Source organism: Vigna unguiculata, chromosome 6, assembly GCF_037176805.1.
Source record: "Vigna unguiculata cultivar grain cowpea cultivar isolate G323 ecotype 2 chromosome 6, ASM3717680v1, whole genome shotgun sequence".
NCBI classification, from domain to species: domain Eukaryota; kingdom Viridiplantae; phylum Streptophyta; class Magnoliopsida; order Fabales; family Fabaceae; genus Vigna; species Vigna unguiculata.
The window spans coordinates 44,665,948-44,688,187 of NC_140797.1; the positions used below are offsets into that span (position 1 = coordinate 44,665,948).

Below are 22,240 nucleotides of genomic sequence, written 5' to 3' on the forward strand. Positions count from 1 at the left end.
TTTATTGTTTTAAAATTTTAAAATTTTATAGAACATCAATAATAAATGTGATCTAATTTCATCTCATTCAACTTAAATTTTCTACAGTAAACTTGTACGCTCAAATTTAATATATAAAAAAGTTATTTAGATAATTATGCCCATAAACTCCCCTTAAAAGAGAACAGTTTAGTTGTTACATGAGATCAATAAACAAGTTTTCTAATAATGGGAATAATAATGTAATAATTGATTTAAAAACGAAATTAATAATGACAGAAAGATTCAAAAAGTCAAACTGTCTTTAATGATGGTGTAAAGGCAAAGTACAGAGAAAGTTAGTTAGGAATTGAAAGGGAAATGAAGATGAGTAGGGTTTGGTGTGTAGTGGTATCAGCTTTGGCGTTGATGATGCAATGGCACGGAGCGTGGGGTTCCTACGCCGGGACCGCTAGTGCTATTATAGACCCTTCCAAGGTCAAACAAATTTCGTGGAAACCGAGGTCTGTTTGTATTTCTACACATGTTTTTCTTATCAAACTCTAGTTGGTATTGAGCAAATGATGATTGCATTGATTTGGATGGTGCAGAGCTTTCGTTTACAAGGGTTTCCTGACGGAATTGGAATGCGACCACTTGATTTCCATCGCCAAATCGGAGCTCAAGAGATCCGCGGTTGCCGATAATTTGTCCGGTGAGAGCAAGTTGAGTGAGGTCAGAACCAGTTCCGGCATGTTCATTTCCAAGAATAAGGTTCGTTATCTTCATTTAATGCTATTAATTGCGTTTTTAGAATTTGATTTTGTATGCTAGTGGTAGATCCAATGTCAATCTTATGCGCGCTGTATGTGGGGCTGTAATGTAACGATAGAAGAACATATGTTTATTGTCTTTAGCTTGATTTTTTTGTTAGTGAAAATGGTAGCATGGAGAGACACTCTCAATGCTATCTGGTAGGTCCCAATAACTTTGTGGGACTACCAACAGAAGTCCATTTAAAGGATTACGACACAGGTCTAAATTGCAAATAGTTTAATCCAACTATAGACCACTCAATTGGTCTTTTCTTTGAGTGTTAGCGGATCTCTGTTGAGAGGTTTGCCCAGCAAATAAGCTTTTAATGGCGTCAAGGAAAATTGAACCCGCGTCCATGGGGAAGATGAGAGTTAAAAAAGTGCACCAAATAATTTAGATAGTCATTTCCACCCATGAGATAGAGAACAACCTCTGGTGACTTGAAAATTCTGTTCCACCTGTGATTTAGAAAGTCACGAGTTAGGGAATAACGATGAGAACTGTTTTATAGAAGGATAACACGGTAAGGGAGAATATTCTGATTGGTGTTTGTTAGTTGTCTTAGTTTTGAAAGGTTTTCTATGAACTGTTTTTTACTCTGTTCAGTTATTTTATAGGATCCCATTATTTCTGGTATTGAGGATAGGATTTCGGCATGGACCTTTCTTCCAAAAGGTACGGTATATATAAAATCATGATTGAAGTCTGCATCGTATTACTGTAACCTGTGGGACTTATATCTTAGCGCTGTTGATACTTGTTATTGCGAAAGGATTTTACTTGCACTTGATTGGGACAACTGTAGTTATATAATTGTCATTTGTTATTGTTATTTTTTCTTCTGCTCCTATAATGTCTGGATTACACACAATCAATTTAGTTTTTAGCCTGAAACCCTAACATTACAAGTGGATGAGATTCCAGTCTTGCTATTACAGAAAGTCTATCAAAGTATCACTTGTGTAGTTATGGTAACGCAGTCTTTGGCTTTAAAGGAAGTCTTAAACAAGGACTTTAAAAAACATAGGACTGAACTGTTGAATATGTTTACTTGTTGAATAGAACATAAGCACATTATTTCAGGACTGAACTGTGATGCTAATTGTGGGTTTTCGAGCTATTAAGATTCACAGTTTTTTTAAGTTTTAGGCAACCCATTCTCTCTCTCTCTCTCTCTCTCTTCCATATTCCTGCACAGTTTCCTTTCCGGTATCATTCTGCATATCAGAGGCATATTGTGACTGTGATGTGCGGAATTGTTTATTTCAATTCTCATTCCTCTAAAATGGCAGATTGAACTTTAAACTTGTCCCAATTAAATATAGGAAGCTATTATCATTTATTAGTTGAAACAAGGAAACTGTTGATTGCATTTAGTGACATCTTATGTGTTCAGTACGCTTTTATTCAGTACGCTTTTTAAACTAACTCCACTAAATCATTCTCTGCAAATTTCTCTTTTTTAGCATGGAATTCTGTTTTCAAACAGTCCCACATTACTTTATTTCCTGATATAAACTTTCCCCTTTTATATTCCTAACCAAATAGCGTAAATGGTTTAATTTGTGTGAATTTAGCTTTTCCATTACTCTAAGCACTGACTTTAAAGATGTTAGGGTATGTGGAAAGCATGAAGGGCGTTACTCTTTCATCCGCCTTTTTTCCTGTGTCCGGTACCAATCAAGCATTCAATTGGCTCTGCTGCTTATATTTAGCAGTCATAAACATTTGTTGTTACATCATCAATATTCAATAAATGCTTGACAACTCTCCATACGCACCTATCCATTTTGAAGCAGCTAAAGAAACAATTTAAAACATTCAAAATTTACTGGAGAAATCAGAAATATAGTGACCAAAGAATAGTTACTGCGAATCATAAGTATCAAGTGCAAACTGTCTTCATAAAACCACGAACCAAAAAATGTGTCTTCATAAATTAAATTATTGTCTAATCAGTTAAATAATTGAAGTGCATTTCCAGCTTCTCTCCCTTCCCTTAACCCACAAGACGAAAATGTTAAAATAAGGAGGCAGTAGTCAATTCCTTACAGTATTTGATTATTGAATTTCAGAAAATGGAGAAGACATACAAGTATTAAGATACGAGCACGGGCAGAAATACGACCCTCATTATGATTACTTTTCTGATCAAGTTAATATTGCTCGGGGTGGACACAGAGTTGCCACTGTTCTCATGTATCTCTCTGATGTAACCAAAGGCGGTGAAACAGTGTTCCCTAATGCAGAGGTTTGTCCACTATTTCACATATTTCCTTTGAAATAAAAATATAAGGGTGGTAAGTCATTGCTGTTATTATTTTTGTCAAATTATTTTTCATGGTACCGCCATAATTATAATTGGCCTTTTTGTTCTAGCTCAGATCCTTATTTAGTTCTACATTTTTTGAGTGTCAACTGAACCTATCTCTGAGAACTAATCCATATTTAAGTTACCCAAAATGTCATGCGAGATTATATTAACCTCAGAGTTTCTTTCATCTTTTCACTAGTTGCTCATAGTTATTCTAACGATAAGCCTAGAGACTGCGCAAAAGCTTTTGGTTTTAAAAGTTTGTACTAGATTGGGGCCTCTTCGGCATATACTCGTAGAAAATGCATGCTAAGAAACATTTCAGTTTTTGAGAATGGTAGAGGTAGAGGGGAAGTAGATGCAATAGTTTCTGCGATATCATATTCTGATTGTTTTCCACTCCATGAATGTATCAAGTTTCACAGAAGAGTGTGAACATTTTGCTAAGGAAATTGTTTTTTCCTTTTGCATCTAGTATCTAAATTCAATAAGAGAACTTTATAATTCTGGTTACAGGAATCTCCACATCACAAAGATTCGGAAACAAATGATGATCTCTCTGAGTGTGCCCAAAAAGGAATAGCAGGTGGGCTTTAATGGTTTTTCTTCTCCACTAATGTCATGCAACATTTGCTGCCTGTCAAATTATCTTGAATAATTATTCTGTTTCCTTCTCGTCCGAACAATTTACAGTGAAACCAAAACGAGGTGATGCACTTCTTTTCTTTAGTCTCTTCCCAAATGCTATCCCAGACACCAAAAGTCTGCATGCAGGATGCCCTGTACTTGAAGGTGAGAAATGGTCTGCTACAAAATGGATTCATGTGGACTCATTTGATACGGTGGTTGGAGGGGAGTGCAGTGATCATAATGAAAACTGTGAAAAGTGGGCTAACCTTGGAGAATGCACTAGTAATCCCGAATATATGGTTGGATCTCCAGGTCTTCCTGGCTACTGCATGAAAAGTTGCAAGGCATGTTAGAACAAGTGTTACCGAATGTTTTCCAGATTCCACGTGGTATTATTCATTTTTTCGTGAATTGTATTGTATTCTGTTTCATCATATTGACTAGCTCCCTGATAGTGTTCTATGGCATGGTCACTTTCAAGAGGTACATTTTGTGAGTTATGAAGTTGTAATGGCAGGTAAAGCGGGATTCGCCATTTTTTTTTTCTCGGATACTTTTTGTATAAAACAACACAGAGAGAAATGGAAGTGTACGTTATTTTTAATTTGGATTCTTTAGTGATTTTTCTACGTTGTTACTTTGTTGGGCTTTCAAAATACGTCAAAAGTCAAAATACATGATCATTAATTTTATAATTTTAAAATATATTAAAGTTATCTTTAAAATAACACAATAATGTGTTTTTAATGCTCACAGAACACAATCTAAAAAATTTCAGAAAAGAAACTGGACTCGATATTTTTTTATTGTAATGTTTTGACCGTTTTGTTAGGTCACTTGTTGCCTTCGTGGAATGAGAATATGTTTCTGGAATTCAACTTAGCTGGAGTTAAAATTGAACCAAGAGAACCAAAATATTTTGTTTTAACCAAATATATGAATGAGAAGCCTAACTGGTGATTACAAAACATAATTTACTGAATTTTACTCTATGCATTACAGGAACTATTCGTGAACCTTATTTTAAGGAGAATCACTTTTGGCAACACGAAGAAAGTAATGGTAACTAATCACTATCGGGAGTGAAAAATATTTAGGAGGACTTTCGGTGGCGGAACTTGCTCAATATTTATGGGGTACCAAAATATATTTAAAATTTATATATTTAATTATAGATCCGTAAGATTATTGAACTCAATAATAATTGAATCAATACTAAAATTTTTAGTTATATTTTGTTTTTAATATAAATAATCATATCGTCAGCAAAAAAATTCATCTTCTGTTTTATTTTACAATCTTATTTTGATAATTTTCACTGTAGAAAATTATCTTTCTGATAAACAAGAAGAGTTAAAATAAGACGAGACAGATTAAAAAATCAATCAAGTAGATGTAATTGACTTCCTATTTTTGTCAAGGATTGATTTTGTCTATTTTCTTCCTCACGTTAGCTTCCATTTTATTACTTTTAAATAATTAATTTATTCTTTTATTTCTTCATCAATATACTTATGTTTTAAAAAAAATACTAAAAGATAATTTATCATAATCTAAATAAAAATTGCGATACGTAATTAATAAAAGAAAAATATATGATAATTAAGTCACAATTAAAAACCAGTTATTAAAAAACACTTAGTGCATTGCTTTTTCTTCTATATTTATAAAAATAAATATACCAAATGCTCTCGTAAGATAAAAAATAATATTAATTATTAAACTAATATTTTACTATCAATTGAGAAAAAAAGAATTACTTTTTTCTTCATTAATAAAATAAAGCATACAAAAATGAGAGCACAAAATAATAAATTTGTGTTCAAGTTTCTTTTTTTTTCTTCATAAACAAAAGAAAACAAAACAAGTAAAAGTCTAAAGTATGTGAGAAACTAAAAAAACAATGAGAGAAAAAATAAAAAATATTTTAATAAATTTATTTATTTATTATTAAATTTAATTTTATACTTTATTATTTATTAACATTAAATGTTATATTTTATAAAATAAATAAAAAGATATTTATTTTAATTTTTATCAATTCTTAATATATACTTTTATTATTTAAAAAATTCCAAAAAATCAAATTTTTTATACATAATTAAAAAAATAAAAAATAAAACAATTTTTATATAACATTTAAAACAATTTAAAAAAAGTTTGGGGTCACGGTTTCCTGTCCCTTTATTGGTCCGCCAATGAGACCTTTACTAATTGTTAATACGAAATTCTTAGTGTTAAAGAATGATGGTAAAGAAAATATGAAATATTTTTCAGGTTTTGAACACATTAAATGTTTTTGTTTGATATTTTTCTTTATGAAATATTAAAAAATAAATTAAAAAGACACGACATTATTGAAAGATAGTAATTAATGCCTTTTCCTAGCGAAGGAAAGAAAATATTGTTGTGGGCCAACCTCCTTGGTGGTGTCCAATAATTAGTGTATAAATTGATAAAGTGCCTCTTTGGTTAGGCTTTCCGTCATGTGAAGGTGGATCAAGTTGAGGCAAAATTATTTACTTCTACGTCATTACTGAAATCAGGTAATTATTATATTAGAAAAAGTGGATCAGGATACAGGTCCTAACAAGCTATTAGATTACTAATCTTTTCTCAAAAAGTGTGTCATGTTAGAATAATTGAAAATTGTAAAGGCACTTTGTTGTTTTGTGCATAAACTGCTTCTTTTAACTCATTTTCTTACCAGGTCAATTCAAGTTTAAAGCTTTTGTCTTGTATGGTTAACAAAGAACAACACTGGTGAATAAAGGTACACGTTTGGTTCAAGAATAATGATAAGCAAATATATTTTAAAATTTCGAGGAAAAGAATTTTATTAGAATAAATTTTAATTCATGATTCTGATAAAATGTTAAAGAAATAAATTTTCAACCTAATTTAATCGTACAAGATTAAATTGTAAAACAAAATTTGTAGTCACTTATATATTATAAATTAGTTGTATTTTTAATTAATATGAGATTATACGAAAGGAAGGTAACTTATTAAGAAGTGTTTATGGACATGATTCGGTGTTGAAACGTGGTATTGTATTATAGATGTGATGAGAAAAGTGTTATGGAAATTATAAGAGAAGAGAACAAAAAAGGAAATGGTGTGAGCATAGGCTTCCGTATGTGAAGGAGTTGGAAAAGATGGAAGAAAGAAAAAGAGAGAATGGTGTCAAATCAGAGAAATGAGAAAGATGGCCATTTTTTGTGGTCCTTCTCTTCCAAACAGATTCTAAGTGCATTGCACCTTCCAACTCATCCCCACACTCAAATTAATTACATTCTTTTTTCCTCTCTCTTCTTCTTTCCTAATGCAACCCACAATTTTAAATCCAGTACATCAAATTATTAAGTTCGACTTTTAAATAAGAATGTGAAGGTTGAAGAAATTAAACAAGCCTGCATAGGAACTAAAAAGGTTAAAATGGTATTTGTAAAGATTAAAATGAATTAATTTAAATATAAAGACTAAAATAACTATTTATGGATCACAATTTATCATTTTTAAAACAACTAATTTATCAATAATTAGTGAAAACATTCTTCATAATAATTTTGTCATTTATAAATCATGTTTCATGGGAATGTCATAAATATATTTAATACATCTCAAATGTTGGTACAATGAGAAACATAATTATGATTTATACTTTTAAATTATATTGATTTTGATATTTTAAAATATTTTTTTTAAAGTTAATGTATTTTGAAGACACGTAATAAAAACCACTCAAAAGATATCCAACAAAAATTCTGGACTACAAAATTTTGCCACTATACATGATTAAAAAATATTCCATAAATTGTTAGATTTTGATAATGATTTTTAAAATTGTCATATTAAATATAATAAAATATTCTCAGTCTAAGATTCTTGAAAAACTTAAAAGAATTTATTTTCTAAGACTTGGTAGGCAAGATTACTACACTCATGCGAGAAGAGATTAATTGGTAGCACTTATTTCTATTTGTATGATGATAATTTGTGGTATGAGTTAATATATTCGCTTAAGTTAAATATATATATATATATATATATATATATATATATATATATATATATACACACGTATATATATATATATATATATAAACATATAATATATCAAAATTATCAATATTAATGAAAGTAAAATTATGCTATTTTCTTTTTCATACACTTCACATTTTTTTATATTTAATTAATATAATCAATTATTTAAAACAAATAGTTTTTCTATTTTTGTTGTTGCATAGGAATAATTTGTTGTGAATTTATATCATTGTTTCACTAGTTAAATGAAACATCTTAATTTTTTTATTTAACATTAACAAAATATTACTTTTATTTTAAAATATTAAAAAATTTAAAGAAAATAAATTAAAAAAGTAAAAAAAATATATATTAAGAGTTAATTAGAAATAAAAAAAAGGCTTAAATACCTTTTTGGTCTTTATTTTCGTAGTGTTTGTTGCGGATGGTCCTCATTTTTACCAAATGTTTAGAATGGTTCTCATTTTCGCAATTCGTGTTTTATTTGGTCCTTTTCTGTAACGCCGTTTAAATTATTAACGGAGCATTGTACATGTGGCACGGTTTGTATTAGGGTGTGTTACATGTATTGTACTGTACAAGTGACTTAATTACATATTTGGGGATAAATAAGTGAGCTAGGGCTTAATTACACACAATAACAATACGAATCATACAATAACAACTCAAGTTAACCCTATTACTAATTGCAGCCTCTTCTCAGCAACTTCAATGACTTCTCCAAATCATTAATCTGTCTCATTTGTGTCATGATGATGACATCATTTTCATCAACACCACCATTTGAAAAACTTGCAGCCCACATTATTTGAACCACCACTCTATAAATCAATAAACCAAAAATTAAAATCAATTTATTATTAACACAAAAATAAAAATAGATTGTACTCAAAATTTTTTACCAATATTCTTTAGAGTTCTTGCCATCCTCAAAGCAGCCATCTCTCTGCAACTACAAATCGGGGTTAATTTGTTTCTCGTTGAACCACTAATAGTGCACAAAGTGATACAACATGGTTGTCTTCAACGATTACAACCAGAGGTAAAGGAAGAAGATTGAGACCGTAACATACCTATATAATAGGATTGCAGGAAGAAGAAGATTGCAGCAATACCAATTGGGAATGAAGGAACAAGATTGCCAAAACTCACCAACTGCCCAAACATTCCCTACCAAAACCCTAGCTCACTTATTTATCCCCACATATCTAATTAAGCCACCTGTACAGTACACGTAATACACCCTAATACAAATCGTGCCACATGTACAATGTTCCATTAATGATTTAAATAACGTTATAGAAAAGGACCAAATAAAACACGAATTGCGAAAATGAGGATCATTCTAAACATTCGGTAGAAATGAGGACCATTTTAAACATTCTGTGAAAATGATGACCATTCGCAACAAACACTACAAGAATGAGGACAAAAAAGTATTTAAGCCTAAAAAAAAAGAGGTATACATGAAAAATTTTCCTAATTAAACATGATGTATTTACATGAAAAGGTTAAATAAATAGAAAAGACATTATAACAAATGATGATAATTCAAATTATCAATATTAGTAGAATCAAAATTAAGCTTGTTTTTCTTTCTTTTTATGCATCTCACCACCTTTCTTGTTTAAACCTACAACGTAATAAATTTATTTTAAAGTGAAACATAATCAGTTCTGTGGAGTAGTAATGGAATATAAAAGAAAACACAAGTACATTTTGACTGTCAAATTGAACTGTGTTTATTTACTTAATTTTCTTCTGTTGTGTTTTGTGTCTGTGTAATAAAAACGAAGATGAGAAGATTTGAGATTGGAGAAGAGAGTAATGTGGAAGGAAACGTTAGGAAGAAATGAATGAATGGTATAAATAAGAGAGAGAGGGAAAGTGGGGCCCCAAATGGTGCAGAGAGAGAGAGAGCAAAGAAAGCATAACTGAAGAGAAAAGAGAAGAGAAAAGAGAAGAGAAGAGAAAAGAAAAGAGAGAATAAAAACCCTTTCTCCCGGGGCCATCCAGAGAGTATTAGAGCAGACACAACACCCAAACCTTAAAATATTCTGCCTTCTCTCTCTCTCTGTTTCTGTCTCTCTCATTCAAGGTACTATCTTTCCCCTTCATTTCATTTCTCACACTATTTCATTCACTAATAATAAATAAATAAACTCACTCATTCACTGCTTCTTTTTGTAACACAACATAATATAACAACACAACCACCACTGTCTTCCTGTTTTGTGTTGTGTTGTGTGACAGACAACAGAGAGGAGCACACCCAATAAACCATGGACGTGGGTCAGATGCAGAGACAGTGGATCGACTACACCAAATCCCTTTTCCTCGAGGTAACACACTTTCTCTTTCTCTTCTTTTATTTTCTTTTCAGCCTTTTTAAATTGCTAGTAGTAGATCTGTTGTTGGGTTGCTTTCAATTCTTGAATTTTTTTTTTTTGTTTTCGAAAAGGGGTTCTTGGATGGTCAGTTTCTGCAACTTCAGCAGCTTCAAGATGAGAACAACCCTGACTTTGTCGTCGAAGTCGTCTCTCTCTTCTTCGAAGATTCTGAAAGGCTTCTCAAAGATCTCACCTTTGCGCTGTCAGTATCGTTTCTTACTTTCCACGCTCAATTTTGTGTTAATAAACGGCAATTAAAAATGGACCATGCATTTAAATAAAAGAACTCCCTGAGGTTTATGATTTTTTGAATTACGTTTTATTTTATTATTATAATTTAATGGGTGGGATTTCATGCTGTCACCTTTTGTTACCGCGGAAAATCCACACTTGGTTGTGAAAGCATTGATTGGATGAATATGTGAGAAACTTAGTGCAATGCTGTTTGTTAGTACTGTTTTATGTCAAGTGATGAATTTAGGCAAGTGCATGATCTTCTTCCATGTTCTTGGGGCTTTTCCTGTGCAGAGATCAGAATGGCGTTGACTTCAAAAAGGTTGATGCTCATGTTCACCAGTTAAAGGGTAGCAGTTCAAGGTATGGGGTTCTATTTAAAGCCAGCCAAAAATGTAAAATACCGTGCAATCCGAATACGTTGGACTTTTTGTGTGATTAAGCTGTGTTGGTTTGTGTCTGTCCTTCCAATGCTTGTGTAACTTCTGGTTCCTATACAGGTTGAGTTTTATTGTTTAATACTCGGGATAAAAAGACTAATTAAGCTTAATTAGGAGAAACCAGTGCCTATGCTATGCTGTCTTCTCTTGGTTTGCTGAGGCAAGTTTGTTTTTGTTTGTCTGGTTCACAGCATAGGTGCACAAAGGGTGAAAAATGCCTGCATTGCTTTCCGCAACTTCTGTGAGGAGCAGAACACTGATGCGTGAGTTGTTAATCTTTATAAAGTTGTTCAATAGTTTTGGCGTCTCGAAGGATAAGTGCACAAGTTTGAATGAATAAGCTACTCGTGCTTTAAGTGCTACAGTGTGCTAGTTTGGTTTATTTCATGGTCTCATTATTGAAAGTTTCTGCAGGTGCCTCAGATGTCTGCAACAAGTGAAGCAAGAGTACTGCCTTGTCAAGAATAAGCTTGAAACACTGTTCAGGGTATTAACTAGATGGAAAACTTAGAAAACTGAATATCATTCTATTTACATTCTGGATTTGTAATTTATATTTCTTTTATGAATTCTTGATGCAGCTTGAGCAACAGATCGTGGCAGCTGGTGGGTCAATCCCTACGGAACTGAGTTTCAGTGGGTGACTGGGTGGTTTTGTAGAGATGTTTGTGTTATGATTCTCATCTTTGTTAAAAGATTATCCTTTATCTTATGTCCATGGTGAATGTATGGTTTTTGTGAAGATATAAGATTCCATCCAATGTACCTTTTTCTTCACCAAAAAGCTCTTCATAATTTATAATCTCTTGCATGCTTTAATGAAGGATGATAGCACCATCAAATGAACTAAGTCCTTTGAACACAGTGCAATCCTTTGAAAACACGAATAAATTGCAAGAATGATGCCTGAATAATGCCTTAATTGCACAAATACTTATTTCGCCCTTTATACTTCTCTCCATCTTTCTCATTTTGTTACATCATACAGCGTGTTACTAATTCTTTCTATTTGAAGATATAAACTGTCACTGAACTTACACAAAATTTCAGTCAACAAAATGTTTGGCCATGGGGAATGATACATGATTCTTTATTTACCTGAAGTGCGATGTGGTGGACTAGGGATGGTGATGGCATCAAATGGCAATATCCTATAAATGACAGTATTTAGGGTGAAAGAATAATATAGTGATATAAGCCAGTTGTCACACCATGGCTGAAAGAATGTAGGGGTATAAGCTAATGGGGTTGTAAAGTCACTTTATTTTGGAATAAGAAACTGGCAAGGACGGCAAAAAAGTATTAAAAATTGTTGTGGAAGATAAGAGAATCTTGAGGAGATATGATTCCTTAGAAGTCAAATCATGATGCAGTGGCGTTGTCTCTTTTTGTCTACTCCTTAGTGGAGTAAATCACAAAAGGAAATGAATGCCCAACATGACCATATGCCTTATTACCAAACAAAATCGTTTTTGAAATTTTATGTTGATATTCTTAGGATGCTTATCCCAAACCTTAGACATGCTAACCCCACAGCTCTGTTAACTCACCAATGCCACGCTCAGGCACATGCAGTGAAGATTTATCCTCGTTTCTGTTCACTGATACAATGAAACATGCCAAATAAATAACTGCTTCTGATGACAGAATCTTTATACTTTGAATATTATACTATTCAAAAGTTTATGCTCCTTACTCATGTTTGAGACATAACATTTTTTAAGTTTTTATGCATTGTAGTACACTGTTTCATCTAAAGTTGATACAATTGTCATGTAAGAATTTAAAGGGTAATTACAAGATGATAGCCAAAATCAGTATAGGTTAATCTGTTATATTTTGCTTTGAAGTATTTATCGTATCCTAAGTTGCTTTATTTCTTTTCCTATATATGAAACTTAAAAAGTTTACATCAAGGCTTGAATAATATCAACCACACAACAAAAACTCCAGTGTATAGAATAAGAAAACATGTTCTTCTTTTAGAGGGGAACCATGAGGAAGTTCCCTCAAGCTTTTGTCATGAGGAATGTGGATGACTCCATTTCCTTCTCTGATCTTCAAAGCTTCCTATCTTAGCCGATTGGTTCCAGTCACCAAGCCTGTTTGCATACATCTTATGATAAGCCTTTGCATTCACATGGCTTAAAATTCTGACTAATTTTCCATCTTCCTCATCCACCACCATTTTTCCATCCATGGACACATCTCCTTGGGCCAACACTTTAACCGGCTTCACCTCAAATTTTTCACTTAGACTTGAATGCTTGTCAGCTACGACAACAGCACCTAGAATTTCTCCTAAGAATGTATCCTATGAGACGTTGCAAACACAAAACGTAAGTAGCAGAAACAATATAGAAAAAAACCAAACCACAATAGTAACATAGTATCATATGATAGAGAGATTAAACTCAATATATTGACTCTGTATACCATATGCTGATATCTGTGGTGGCTTTTCTTCAGACGTTGTAGCCTTAATAGCACACGCTTGGAAAACACAACTTCAGGTGTCTGTTGAATCCTACGCAACCAACATAAAATGTGTGAAAACGAACTTGCTTTATGCTGGACATTGAGTGGAATGAGTGTGATGTTAACTTCTGATTGAAACACTATTTTGGCTGCTAAAGGATCTAGGAACATATTAAATTCTGCATAGTGGTTGGAAGGAACAGAAAATACATTTCCTTTGTCATAGACATTCTTGTTGATGTGTCCTCCCACCACATAAACCTCCTGAAACATTGAAAATTCTTGTTACTTAAAATCCATCAAACTTGATCTAAATTTCACTAAATTTGTTACTTAAAAACAAGTAAAATCATTTCATAGCTCAACCCCTCCACAAATTAAAAAAAAAAAATGACAAGGAAATCAAACTTTCTAATATTTAACAATGTAAAAGCTTTAGCTGACTGATATATCAAAAAGGCTGAAATCATGCACAACATAGATTAAAAAGAATAAAATACTGATATTCTGGGATGATTGTGAAATATAACTTACCTCAATTCTTGAGCTAATGTTTTTGAGTGATACAACCTTTGCCAAAGTAGTCAAGGGTCCATTGGTTAACACTGTAATCTTAGATCTAGGTTCCATTGTTTGCAATACAGACTCCCAAATTTCCATTGCCAATGGTTGTCTGAAATTAAGTTCATCAGTATCTTGAGGAGCTTCAAACTTCATAGAATTTATAGGCGTATACCTAATCAGTCACATATCAAACTGTTAGTGTAACCTTTTGACAAAATTTCTCACTTATCATGCACATGCTTATCTTTGAAAAGATTTAAGGTTTATGCAAAGCTAAAAACATAAGAAGAAAAGCACCTTTTGGGACTACGTGGTAAATGACGAGCAAGTCCATAAAGAGTGTCAGAGTCCAAAAGTCCACCATTTCCATGGGGAATTGCTTTAGCATAGTTGCAATCTCCAACAAGTGGGAATTGTGGGTCTGATTCATTCACTGCAAAAACTTCACCAAGACCAACTGGGATATCATCACGACCCATCATGTGTAGTAAATCATAAATTACATCTATTGTTGCAGCATTTGTCCACCCAGTTGGACTCACAATTATTGCCTTAAGATTTATGACTTCAACATCAACTTTAAGGAGGTAGAATAGAGCAAGAAAATCTCCTATGCTCATGTCCATATCAAACACAATAGGTTTCCCTAATGTTTTGTTTTCAAAATTTGGCACATAAGTTACTTCTTTGTAGTAAGGAAACTGTGTAGTGAAGTTGAACCTCCCACCATTTTCTGCTTGCTTTAAAACCTGACAACCACCATAAAATTCAGATCATCATTCATTTATGACATTTTGTCTCCTCACTGATGTGTGCATTTAAGAGTTGTCAAATACAACATCAAAGGTTGAAAAGTAGATATAAGCTAAATCTTATTTTATAGATCCAGTAATAGTCGATGCATAATTACTCAGTGATGCGATTCATTTTAAATAAATTAATTAGTGATTTATTTTAGATAAATATCAAATAACTGTCAGAAAAATTAAAACTAATAAATGTGATTGAGGAAAATTTCTCAACCTAACAATATTTGTGACGGATCATAATCATCGTGAGTGACAACATTCAATTAAGCTATTTGTAATGGATTTTGTGATAAAATATTTTCCATTACTATGATGTTCGTTATATATATTACATACTTGAAGAATATACTTCAATGATGAAGTTTGGTACAAAAAATATACCATTATTATTCGTTTTCCAGCACAAAGAATGTTAAAAATCGAATTTGAAATATTATTTGACGCATTTTATACAGAAACTTTCATCCATAGCAGAATTTTCGTTATAAAATTGATCACAACATAAATTATATATGTAATAAAACTTCTGGTGAAGAATTACTGAAATTTGTATAAGTAATAAACTTTTGATAAATTACTGAAATTTGTATTAAGAAATTATAATTTAAATTATTTATCAAGATTCAAGAAGAATTACAGAAAAAATTACTATAATTTATGATTTAAATATGATGAATCTGAATTATTCAAATTCAAGAACTCATGTTACTCTTATACAAATATAAATCTTATACTAGAGAATAAACCACTAAAATGTTTAAGTCTCAATTATCCAAATATCAAAACCTAAATCATACAATTTTCACGGTTTATTCTATATTTATGCTAAAAATTTTGTTGGTTGTACACTTTATCCTCTCATTTCCAACTTGCCCTTACCTATTTAGTTTATATAAAATTAAGTTGAGTTTCTGCATGTTTTATTATTGAAATGGTTCTTCAGTTTATATTTAAATGGTTTCCTTATACATAATGCCAATAAGATATATTAAGCAATCTGGAGCATGTTCTATTTGTGATCAAGTTTTTTTCCTAATTAAGCTAATTCCTTAATGCTATTATTTAAATCATTGTCTAAATTAAATACGATTATACTTAATATGAAAGTACATATTAGATATTTTATTATATATAAAGATAGTACATAATATCAATCTTAAAAAATACCACAACTAATTAAGTAATTTTATTATATTTAGAGTGCGCGCATATATATATATATATATATATATATATATATATATATATATATATATATATATATATATATATATATATATATATATATATAATATTGATTATTTTCTATATCTCATAATTAAAAAAAAAATACTGTTAATAAATATCAACATTAAAGGTGTCTACAATAACTAAAAAATAAATTTAACAAACACTTTAGCATAATATAAAATTCTTTTCGTATTCATGTATTCTTTCTAACACACAAATCCTTCACAATTTGTTGGGAAAGTTTATATTCGTTATCATTTGTGAAGGAATAACATATATATTAAATAGGTGTTTTATAGGTTGGAACATATTATCTCTCACAAAAATGTTTGTGATGACTTTTTTTTTCTTTTTGTCACAACTTTGGTTACTAACAGTTTTTTAACATAATTTTATTTAATTTATGATGACTTTATTCCTCACCAAAGTTGTTTTTTTAGTAATAAAACGAAATTAAATAGGTTAAAGTAAAATAAAAGCAAACTTACATTCAAGAGGCTTTTGAAATATTGTTTGTCAAGTGGACTCCTAACATCTTGGTTAGGCTTTGCTTTAGTAGCAATAAGTACTTTCACTGAGTTAGGACCATCCACCTCATATGTATAACCATCCTACACAGATAACACATTTTGTAAGTAATAAACAAAACCATTTTTTTGAATTCGGACTCTCTTCTGGAATTTTTTTGCGATTTCTCTTTTGTGTTTTCATAATACATTAATTATTACTAATTTTAATGTTTTAAAATATATTAAAAAAATATTTAAAATATTAATACAGTATATTTTTAATGTTCAAGAGAAGACAAAATAAAAAAAATCAATTGAGAATCTGACTCCATACTTTGATTAAGTATGTGTATAATCTCAAAGATGAAACCAAAGATAAAAGCAAGTACCTGACATCTACCTTTCCCATTATTCTTCACAAAGCAAAATTGATCTTTAAGCCCTTGTTGAACATGGCCACTGTGCACTCCACCTTTCTTTAGATTGAATTTAGGTACTTTGAGGCCATCAAAGAATGGATTAGACCCATCACATATTCCAAATGGTTTGTTTGAAGTGATTACAGTGATGTTTGTGTACTCCATTTCAGCAAATTCATTTTTTTTATTGGGGTTTCTCATGCTTGAGATTGCTACACCAGATGCGAAAGAATCCCACATAAAATAACTCTGTTAACAACGAGTAGTATCAGTATAAACTCCTTTTTATGTTTGATAAGAAACATCATATATAGCATAGGCACATATTATTGAGATGTTACCGTGTAAAATTGGTTGTCAAGCCAATTATCACGAGCCATTTTAGCCATTTTCAAGGACTTGAAACAGTATTGTGCCTCGTATGTGTCTTGACTTTTCTCAAATTCATTAAAGAATTCTTCAGTGATGGGGATTGTGTTTGTTGCATCAAGAGGGACAAGTGTAATAGGTATACCAGAATGAATAACCTAGAACAACATTCAGAATGAGGACAAAACTTTAGATACAGTTCTACTACAAGTGTTGTTGAAAATTTATCTAAATAATTTGTATAATCCTTTAATGCAAATGATTGAAACACACTTTAACTTTTTAAGAATCAATAATTGTACACAGAGTTTGAGAGTAACCTGATATGCTGCAAAAGGGTCACCAAATATATTGAACTCTGCATAAGGGTTAGCTTTATAGTTTGTGAATAAATTGCCTGGGTCACCACATTGCTTAGGAACACAGGAAGAGGAAGCATTTTGGGGGCAACAAGTTGGGTTTCTTGACCTTACACCACCACCCATGATGTAAATATGCTTCACATTTTTCTTCAAGTGTGGATTATTCATAAGAAAAAGAGCAATGTTTGTTTGCACCCCAATCACAATCAAAGTTATTGGACCTGCAGATATTTTCTCAATCAGCACTTCCTGAGCAGTTGCTTGTTGTAAGGGAGTGTATTTTCTTCTCCCCTAATTCTCAATCAACAACAAAAAATCAGTATTAGTACACAGATTACAAGATATTCCAACAAATGAATCAGTTTAGTTTCAATGAAACTCATTATCAAAGGAGCATGTTGGAATTAACAATGTTTATTATATACCTGTGGAAGGAAAGCTTTTCGTATGCCATAATTAGTATCAATATCTAAGAGCCCTCTTCGACCCTTAGGAATGGCTTGTCTGTATCTGCAACCTCCTGTTGTTGTCATTCCCTAATCCAATGAATTTCATTTGATCCAACATTTCAATCATCAACATGAATATGATGTTGCATAAAACATGAACATGAACACTTTCATAAGTTTTGTCTTATGATGTGTTTGGAAAAGGAAAACAAAAAGAAAAAAGATGAGACATATATACCTGTTCTATCATTGAAAGATATCCACCTACATTTGGGAGTATGGTACCATTTGGGAGTATTCCACCCTCACCTCCCATTCCAACTGCTATGTCATCTCGTCCCATCATGTAAAGTATGTCATAAACTTGATTCACAGCATGTCCCACGTTAGTCCAAGCATTTGCACTAATTGTCACTCCCTATAGTTACATGTATATGCACACTTCAAACATCACAAAATTCCATATCCAAAATGCTAAAATAGTGCATGGCATAATCATCCTTTTCATCATGTCATACATGCAATGTCATCTTCATAAGATCAAATCCAACACATGAAACACTGCTTATGGCTTATCCAGTAAAAAGAAAGAAAGAAAAAGTACCACTTTTTACCATGACAGATCCTTTATTAGTCAGATTTACTAAAATATGAAAATGATTTCAACTTGGTGAATGAAAGCAATGACAGTAGAACAAAAATAAGAAAACAGATAAAGGAAATACACCATATGTTTCTGAATTTGGTTTGGTGTTCTAACCTCCAATTGAAACTCTGATCTATTGAGCTTCAAAAGGTAGAGCAGAGCAAATACATCATCAGTATCAACATCTGTATCCAAAAGAATTCGATGATGTTGGCCTTCCATGGTAGTTGCTAACATAACCAATACCACAGCTACACAAAACTTCATTGGAGACATTCTCTCTCTACTTTTGGAGTAACCTAGAATTCTGTTGCATACAAAGTATGCAGTTGGAATGTCAAAGAGTCAAAAGGAGTTTTGATGAACATAAAGTAAGAGCTGCGAAAAACATGTAAAGAAGAGAGAATTCATTTATTGTGTGGAGGAAGTGAAAGGAACGTAAATAAATTATTAGGTCACACACCCCTGTTAGAAAAGTAGAATTGGAAAACAACTTAATTTAGGTGTTCATTGGCTTTGTAGTGCATGAAATTGCATACATGCAATATTAATCTATTCTGGCAATCCACGGAGAAGAGAAGGATAAAGAAGAAGCAGAAAAAGAATTACTTAATTTTGAAAAGTAAGTAAATGCTAAAAGAGTATATTGGGATTGGGGTGACTCATGATCTTTACTTGTGGTTACCTTTAAAAATCTGTTATTCCATTTCTTTGATGAATAGCATAGTTACAGGTGTACTTGTTGCTGTTTGGTCTACACCATAAAACAAAAGACAACAATGAAAATGATTTAAAAAAAAAACATTTTATTTTTATTTTTTGGGTTGATTTTTTCCTTTTCATTAATCTTAAGCTGAGGATGATTCTGACTTATCAGTAAAATAGAAAAGACAAACAAAATAAACAGTGTAAAAGTGAAAAAAAAAATTTAACAATACAGTCTCATTTGAATAATATTCAAACTTTAAGTCTAATTCAACTTCATAAACAAAACTAATTTTTAGTAACGTTTAAGCTTTAAAATTAACTTGATTCCAAAAAACTAACTTATAAAATAAAATCTGGACCAACTTATAAATTATTTATGATCTAAATGTTCTCTTGCAAGAGTATAATATATAATATAGATAAAAGAAAAAGTATGATGAGAAGTGAAGGCAGATAGCAGTTACCAACACACGTATAGATAGAACTGTGGTGCTGAAAAGGTTGATACAGAGAACTTGTTTTGTTGAGTAACATCTACAATGATTTCTAAGTGCTCAGTTATGGATAATGCAAGCTTAAAGATGGAGAGTTCCATTATTTTGAGTAGAAGAAATGAGAGAATGGTGTTGGTAATTGTTGAAGAATAATTTGCTGAGTGTTGAAGAATAATTGAGAGAATGTGGATAAGTTAAGTTAATATGAATGTTTTGGTGTGTGGAGAAAAGAGAGTTCCTCTCTGCAGTTGACAGAGAGAGAGAGAGACTAAAAAAGTTGTGTAGTTCAGAAGAGAGAATGCCATTGGTGCGTGCTGCTGCAGAAGTTCTTAAGTGATGTTGTATTAATTAATTAATTTTTTTATAAATTATAAAAATTTAAATGTCTTGAAATCAAATAGAAGTCATATTCTTTAATAATTTCTGATGGGTGTGTGAAGGAAAACAAATTTATTGTGTTTTAGATTACATACACAGTTTTTAGTTTATAAATTAATTTAATTGGTGTGGGATTGTGATATTTTTTTGAGAGAATCAGCGAGGGTAGAGAGTAAATGGTGTTGATTTGTGAGCAAAAAAGTGAGTTTGATTTTATTATATGAATGAATGAAGGAATGACTTTTTCCACTGCATGTGCGCTTAATCACTTCCAGGAATATATGCCTCATAGAGAAAGTCAAATTGTAGTAATACAAATACTATCATTCTAAAAAAGTTTAAAACTTAAATCATTTTTTTTTTCATGATTTCTAGCCCATTTTTATTTTATATACTAAACAACTTTATTTTGGATTAGATCTGGTACAATTTAATATTTTTATTTAAATCTCTCAAATATTTGTAGACCTTTTTATTATTCATTTTTTATTGTAATAATCGACAATAATGGATTTTTAGAAAATATTAAAATGCTTTTATAAGTATAATTAAAATTAAAAGAAAATATTTTATTTATATATTAATTTTTATATATGTTAAAAAACATAAAGGACCAAGACTCCAATCACGAGTAATCCATATATGTTTTTATGTTTTATGATAATATATCACATCCTGAAAAGTTGTAGAAAAAACTTAAGATGAGTATTACTATTAAGATCACCATGAGACAACTTAATTGACTCATAAAAATAAACTTATCACAAATAATGAAAATACTTAAACAAAACGATTAATTTATTAGATACACACGATTTCAAAAAATAAATTATATTAACACCTAAATAAAAATGTATATATATATATATATATATATATATATATATATATATGTGTGTGTGTGTGTGTGTGTGGAACATTTAAAACTTATTCAATTAAAAAATTTATAAAATTTCAACTTACATTATATGATCCTTACCAAATTTCATTATAGAAACTAAATGTACCAAAATACGATTGCAATAACTTTATAAAATTTTTAATTTGTGTTGTATCCACTCATAGGGCAATAACTATATTCCTATTGAGCGACTATGAAATGCTATGCTATAAATATGGTTTTAAAAATAAAATTGTGTGTATTAAGATGATGCCTTTTCCTAAAGAGGAAATGTGTATCATTTTTCAAGTGAGAAAAGAAAAAGAAAAAAAAAAAGTGTGTTTATAATTTGGTCAAAAAGTGAAGTACTTTTATAGATGTAATGGGCCATAGCCACTACTTAGCATATTCTCGCCACTATATATAGAAATTTCACCAAAAGATGTTTTTTCTGCTCCACCTAAACTTAAGATTACTTTAACAAATAAATGTTTACTTTCCAAAATTCAGATTGAAACAAAAGATTGGGTGAGTTTGATCTTATTTATTATTTGAAAAATATAGTTTTTTAATGGGATAAGCATATTCAAGTTTTTTATGTATTTGTATAATTTATTTGTTGTAATAAAATGTAAATTACTTTTACAATTCTACTGTATATAAATTTTATTTATTTTATATAAAAAGATATTTTAGTTTAAAAAATAGTTAAGTTCAATAAAAATGTCAATTTTAAAATAATAATTATATTTACAAAAAAGGCAACTTAAAAAGTTAAAATTGTTAAGATAATTATTTGATTTAAAAATTATTTATTAAAGAATAAAATTGAACAAAAAAATTGTATGCCAGAGAAATATAAATTCACTGTTTAATAATTTCCGCCATTTAAAATATATTTTGTTTACCTGTAGACAGAAATTGTCTTTTTAAGTTTTTCTTTATTTGTTTTCTACAAAAGACAATCATGAATGGAATATTTTGATTAATTGATTTAGAGATAGAAAACATAGAAAATGTAAACGAAGAAAAATGAAATTTGGGAAAATTTATGCAGCAAAAGATGTTATGCTTTTTGCGACAAATGTCTCTCTTTAATTTGGGCTTTCGTCCTTC

General features: G+C 30.7%; 3 protein-coding genes across 3 annotated transcripts; 2 read left to right on the plus strand and 1 right to left on the minus strand.

The window, feature by feature from the left end:
- The first annotated feature begins 260 nt into the window (after positions 1 to 260).
- Positions 261 to 4,322, plus strand: LOC114186707 (putative prolyl 4-hydroxylase 4). Its single transcript, XM_028074680.2, has 6 exons — positions 261 to 482; positions 570 to 732; positions 1,392 to 1,449; positions 2,850 to 3,025; positions 3,605 to 3,674; positions 3,782 to 4,322. The coding sequence occupies exons 1-6, from the start codon at positions 340 to 342 to the stop codon at positions 4,069 to 4,071; spliced, it is 900 nt and encodes a 299-aa protein (XP_027930481.2). The 5' UTR covers positions 261 to 339; the 3' UTR covers positions 4,072 to 4,322.
- A 5,256-nt stretch (positions 4,323 to 9,578) lies between these two features.
- On the plus strand, positions 9,579 to 11,613 carry LOC114188996 (histidine-containing phosphotransfer protein 1-like). Its single transcript, XM_028077692.2, has 7 exons — positions 9,579 to 9,863; positions 10,019 to 10,107; positions 10,227 to 10,357; positions 10,684 to 10,752; positions 11,021 to 11,092; positions 11,244 to 11,316; positions 11,411 to 11,613. The coding sequence occupies exons 2-7, from the start codon at positions 10,048 to 10,050 to the stop codon at positions 11,471 to 11,473; spliced, it is 468 nt and encodes a 155-aa protein (XP_027933493.1). The 5' UTR covers positions 9,579 to 9,863; positions 10,019 to 10,047; the 3' UTR covers positions 11,474 to 11,613.
- An 890-nt stretch (positions 11,614 to 12,503) lies between these two features.
- LOC114188995 (nucleoside hydrolase 3-like) lies at positions 12,504 to 19,303 on the minus strand. The gene is made up of 12 exons (XM_028077690.2): positions 19,128 to 19,303; positions 18,779 to 18,971; positions 18,257 to 18,436; positions 17,995 to 18,105; positions 17,528 to 17,860; positions 17,180 to 17,365; positions 16,809 to 17,087; positions 16,399 to 16,521; positions 14,169 to 14,620; positions 13,842 to 14,043; positions 13,266 to 13,571; positions 12,504 to 13,143 (listed from the first exon to the last, which is right to left on the minus strand). The coding sequence occupies exons 2-12, from the start codon at positions 18,938 to 18,940 to the stop codon at positions 12,850 to 12,852; spliced, it is 2,628 nt and encodes an 875-aa protein (XP_027933491.1). The 5' UTR covers positions 18,941 to 18,971; positions 19,128 to 19,303; the 3' UTR covers positions 12,504 to 12,849.
- Positions 19,304 to 22,240: the final 2,937 nt, after the last annotated feature.

What these genes read in the sequence shown, in the direction of transcription:
- LOC114188995 (XM_028077690.2), bottom strand. Translation starts at nt 18,940, where the DNA reads ATGTCTCCAATGAAGTTTTGTGTAGCTGTGGTATTGGTTATGTTAGCA. An exon ending in GATCAGAGTTTCAATTGGAG is followed by an intron (nt 18,437 to 18,778) that starts GTTAGAACACCA and finishes ATGTAACTATAG; the next exon opens with GGAGTGACAATTAGTGCAAA. An exon ending in ACATTAGCTCAAGAATTGAG is followed by an intron (nt 13,572 to 13,841) that starts GTAAGTTATATT and finishes TCAATGTTTCAG; the next exon opens with GAGGTTTATGTGGTGGGAGG.
- LOC114188996 (XM_028077692.2), top strand. Translation starts at nt 10,048, where the DNA reads ATGGACGTGGGTCAGATGCAGAGACAGTGGATCGACTACACCAAATCC. An exon ending in CCAAATCCCTTTTCCTCGAG is followed by an intron (nt 10,108 to 10,226) that starts GTAACACACTTT and finishes GTTTTCGAAAAG; the next exon opens with GGGTTCTTGGATGGTCAGTT. An exon ending in AAAGATCTCACCTTTGCGCT is followed by an intron (nt 10,358 to 10,683) that starts GTCAGTATCGTT and finishes TTTCCTGTGCAG; the next exon opens with AGATCAGAATGGCGTTGACT.
- LOC114186707 (XM_028074680.2), top strand. Translation starts at nt 340, where the DNA reads ATGAAGATGAGTAGGGTTTGGTGTGTAGTGGTATCAGCTTTGGCGTTG. An exon ending in ATGGACCTTTCTTCCAAAAG is followed by an intron (nt 1,450 to 2,849) that starts GTACGGTATATA and finishes ATTGAATTTCAG; the next exon opens with AAAATGGAGAAGACATACAA. An exon ending in CAGTGTTCCCTAATGCAGAG is followed by an intron (nt 3,026 to 3,604) that starts GTTTGTCCACTA and finishes TTCTGGTTACAG; the next exon opens with GAATCTCCACATCACAAAGA.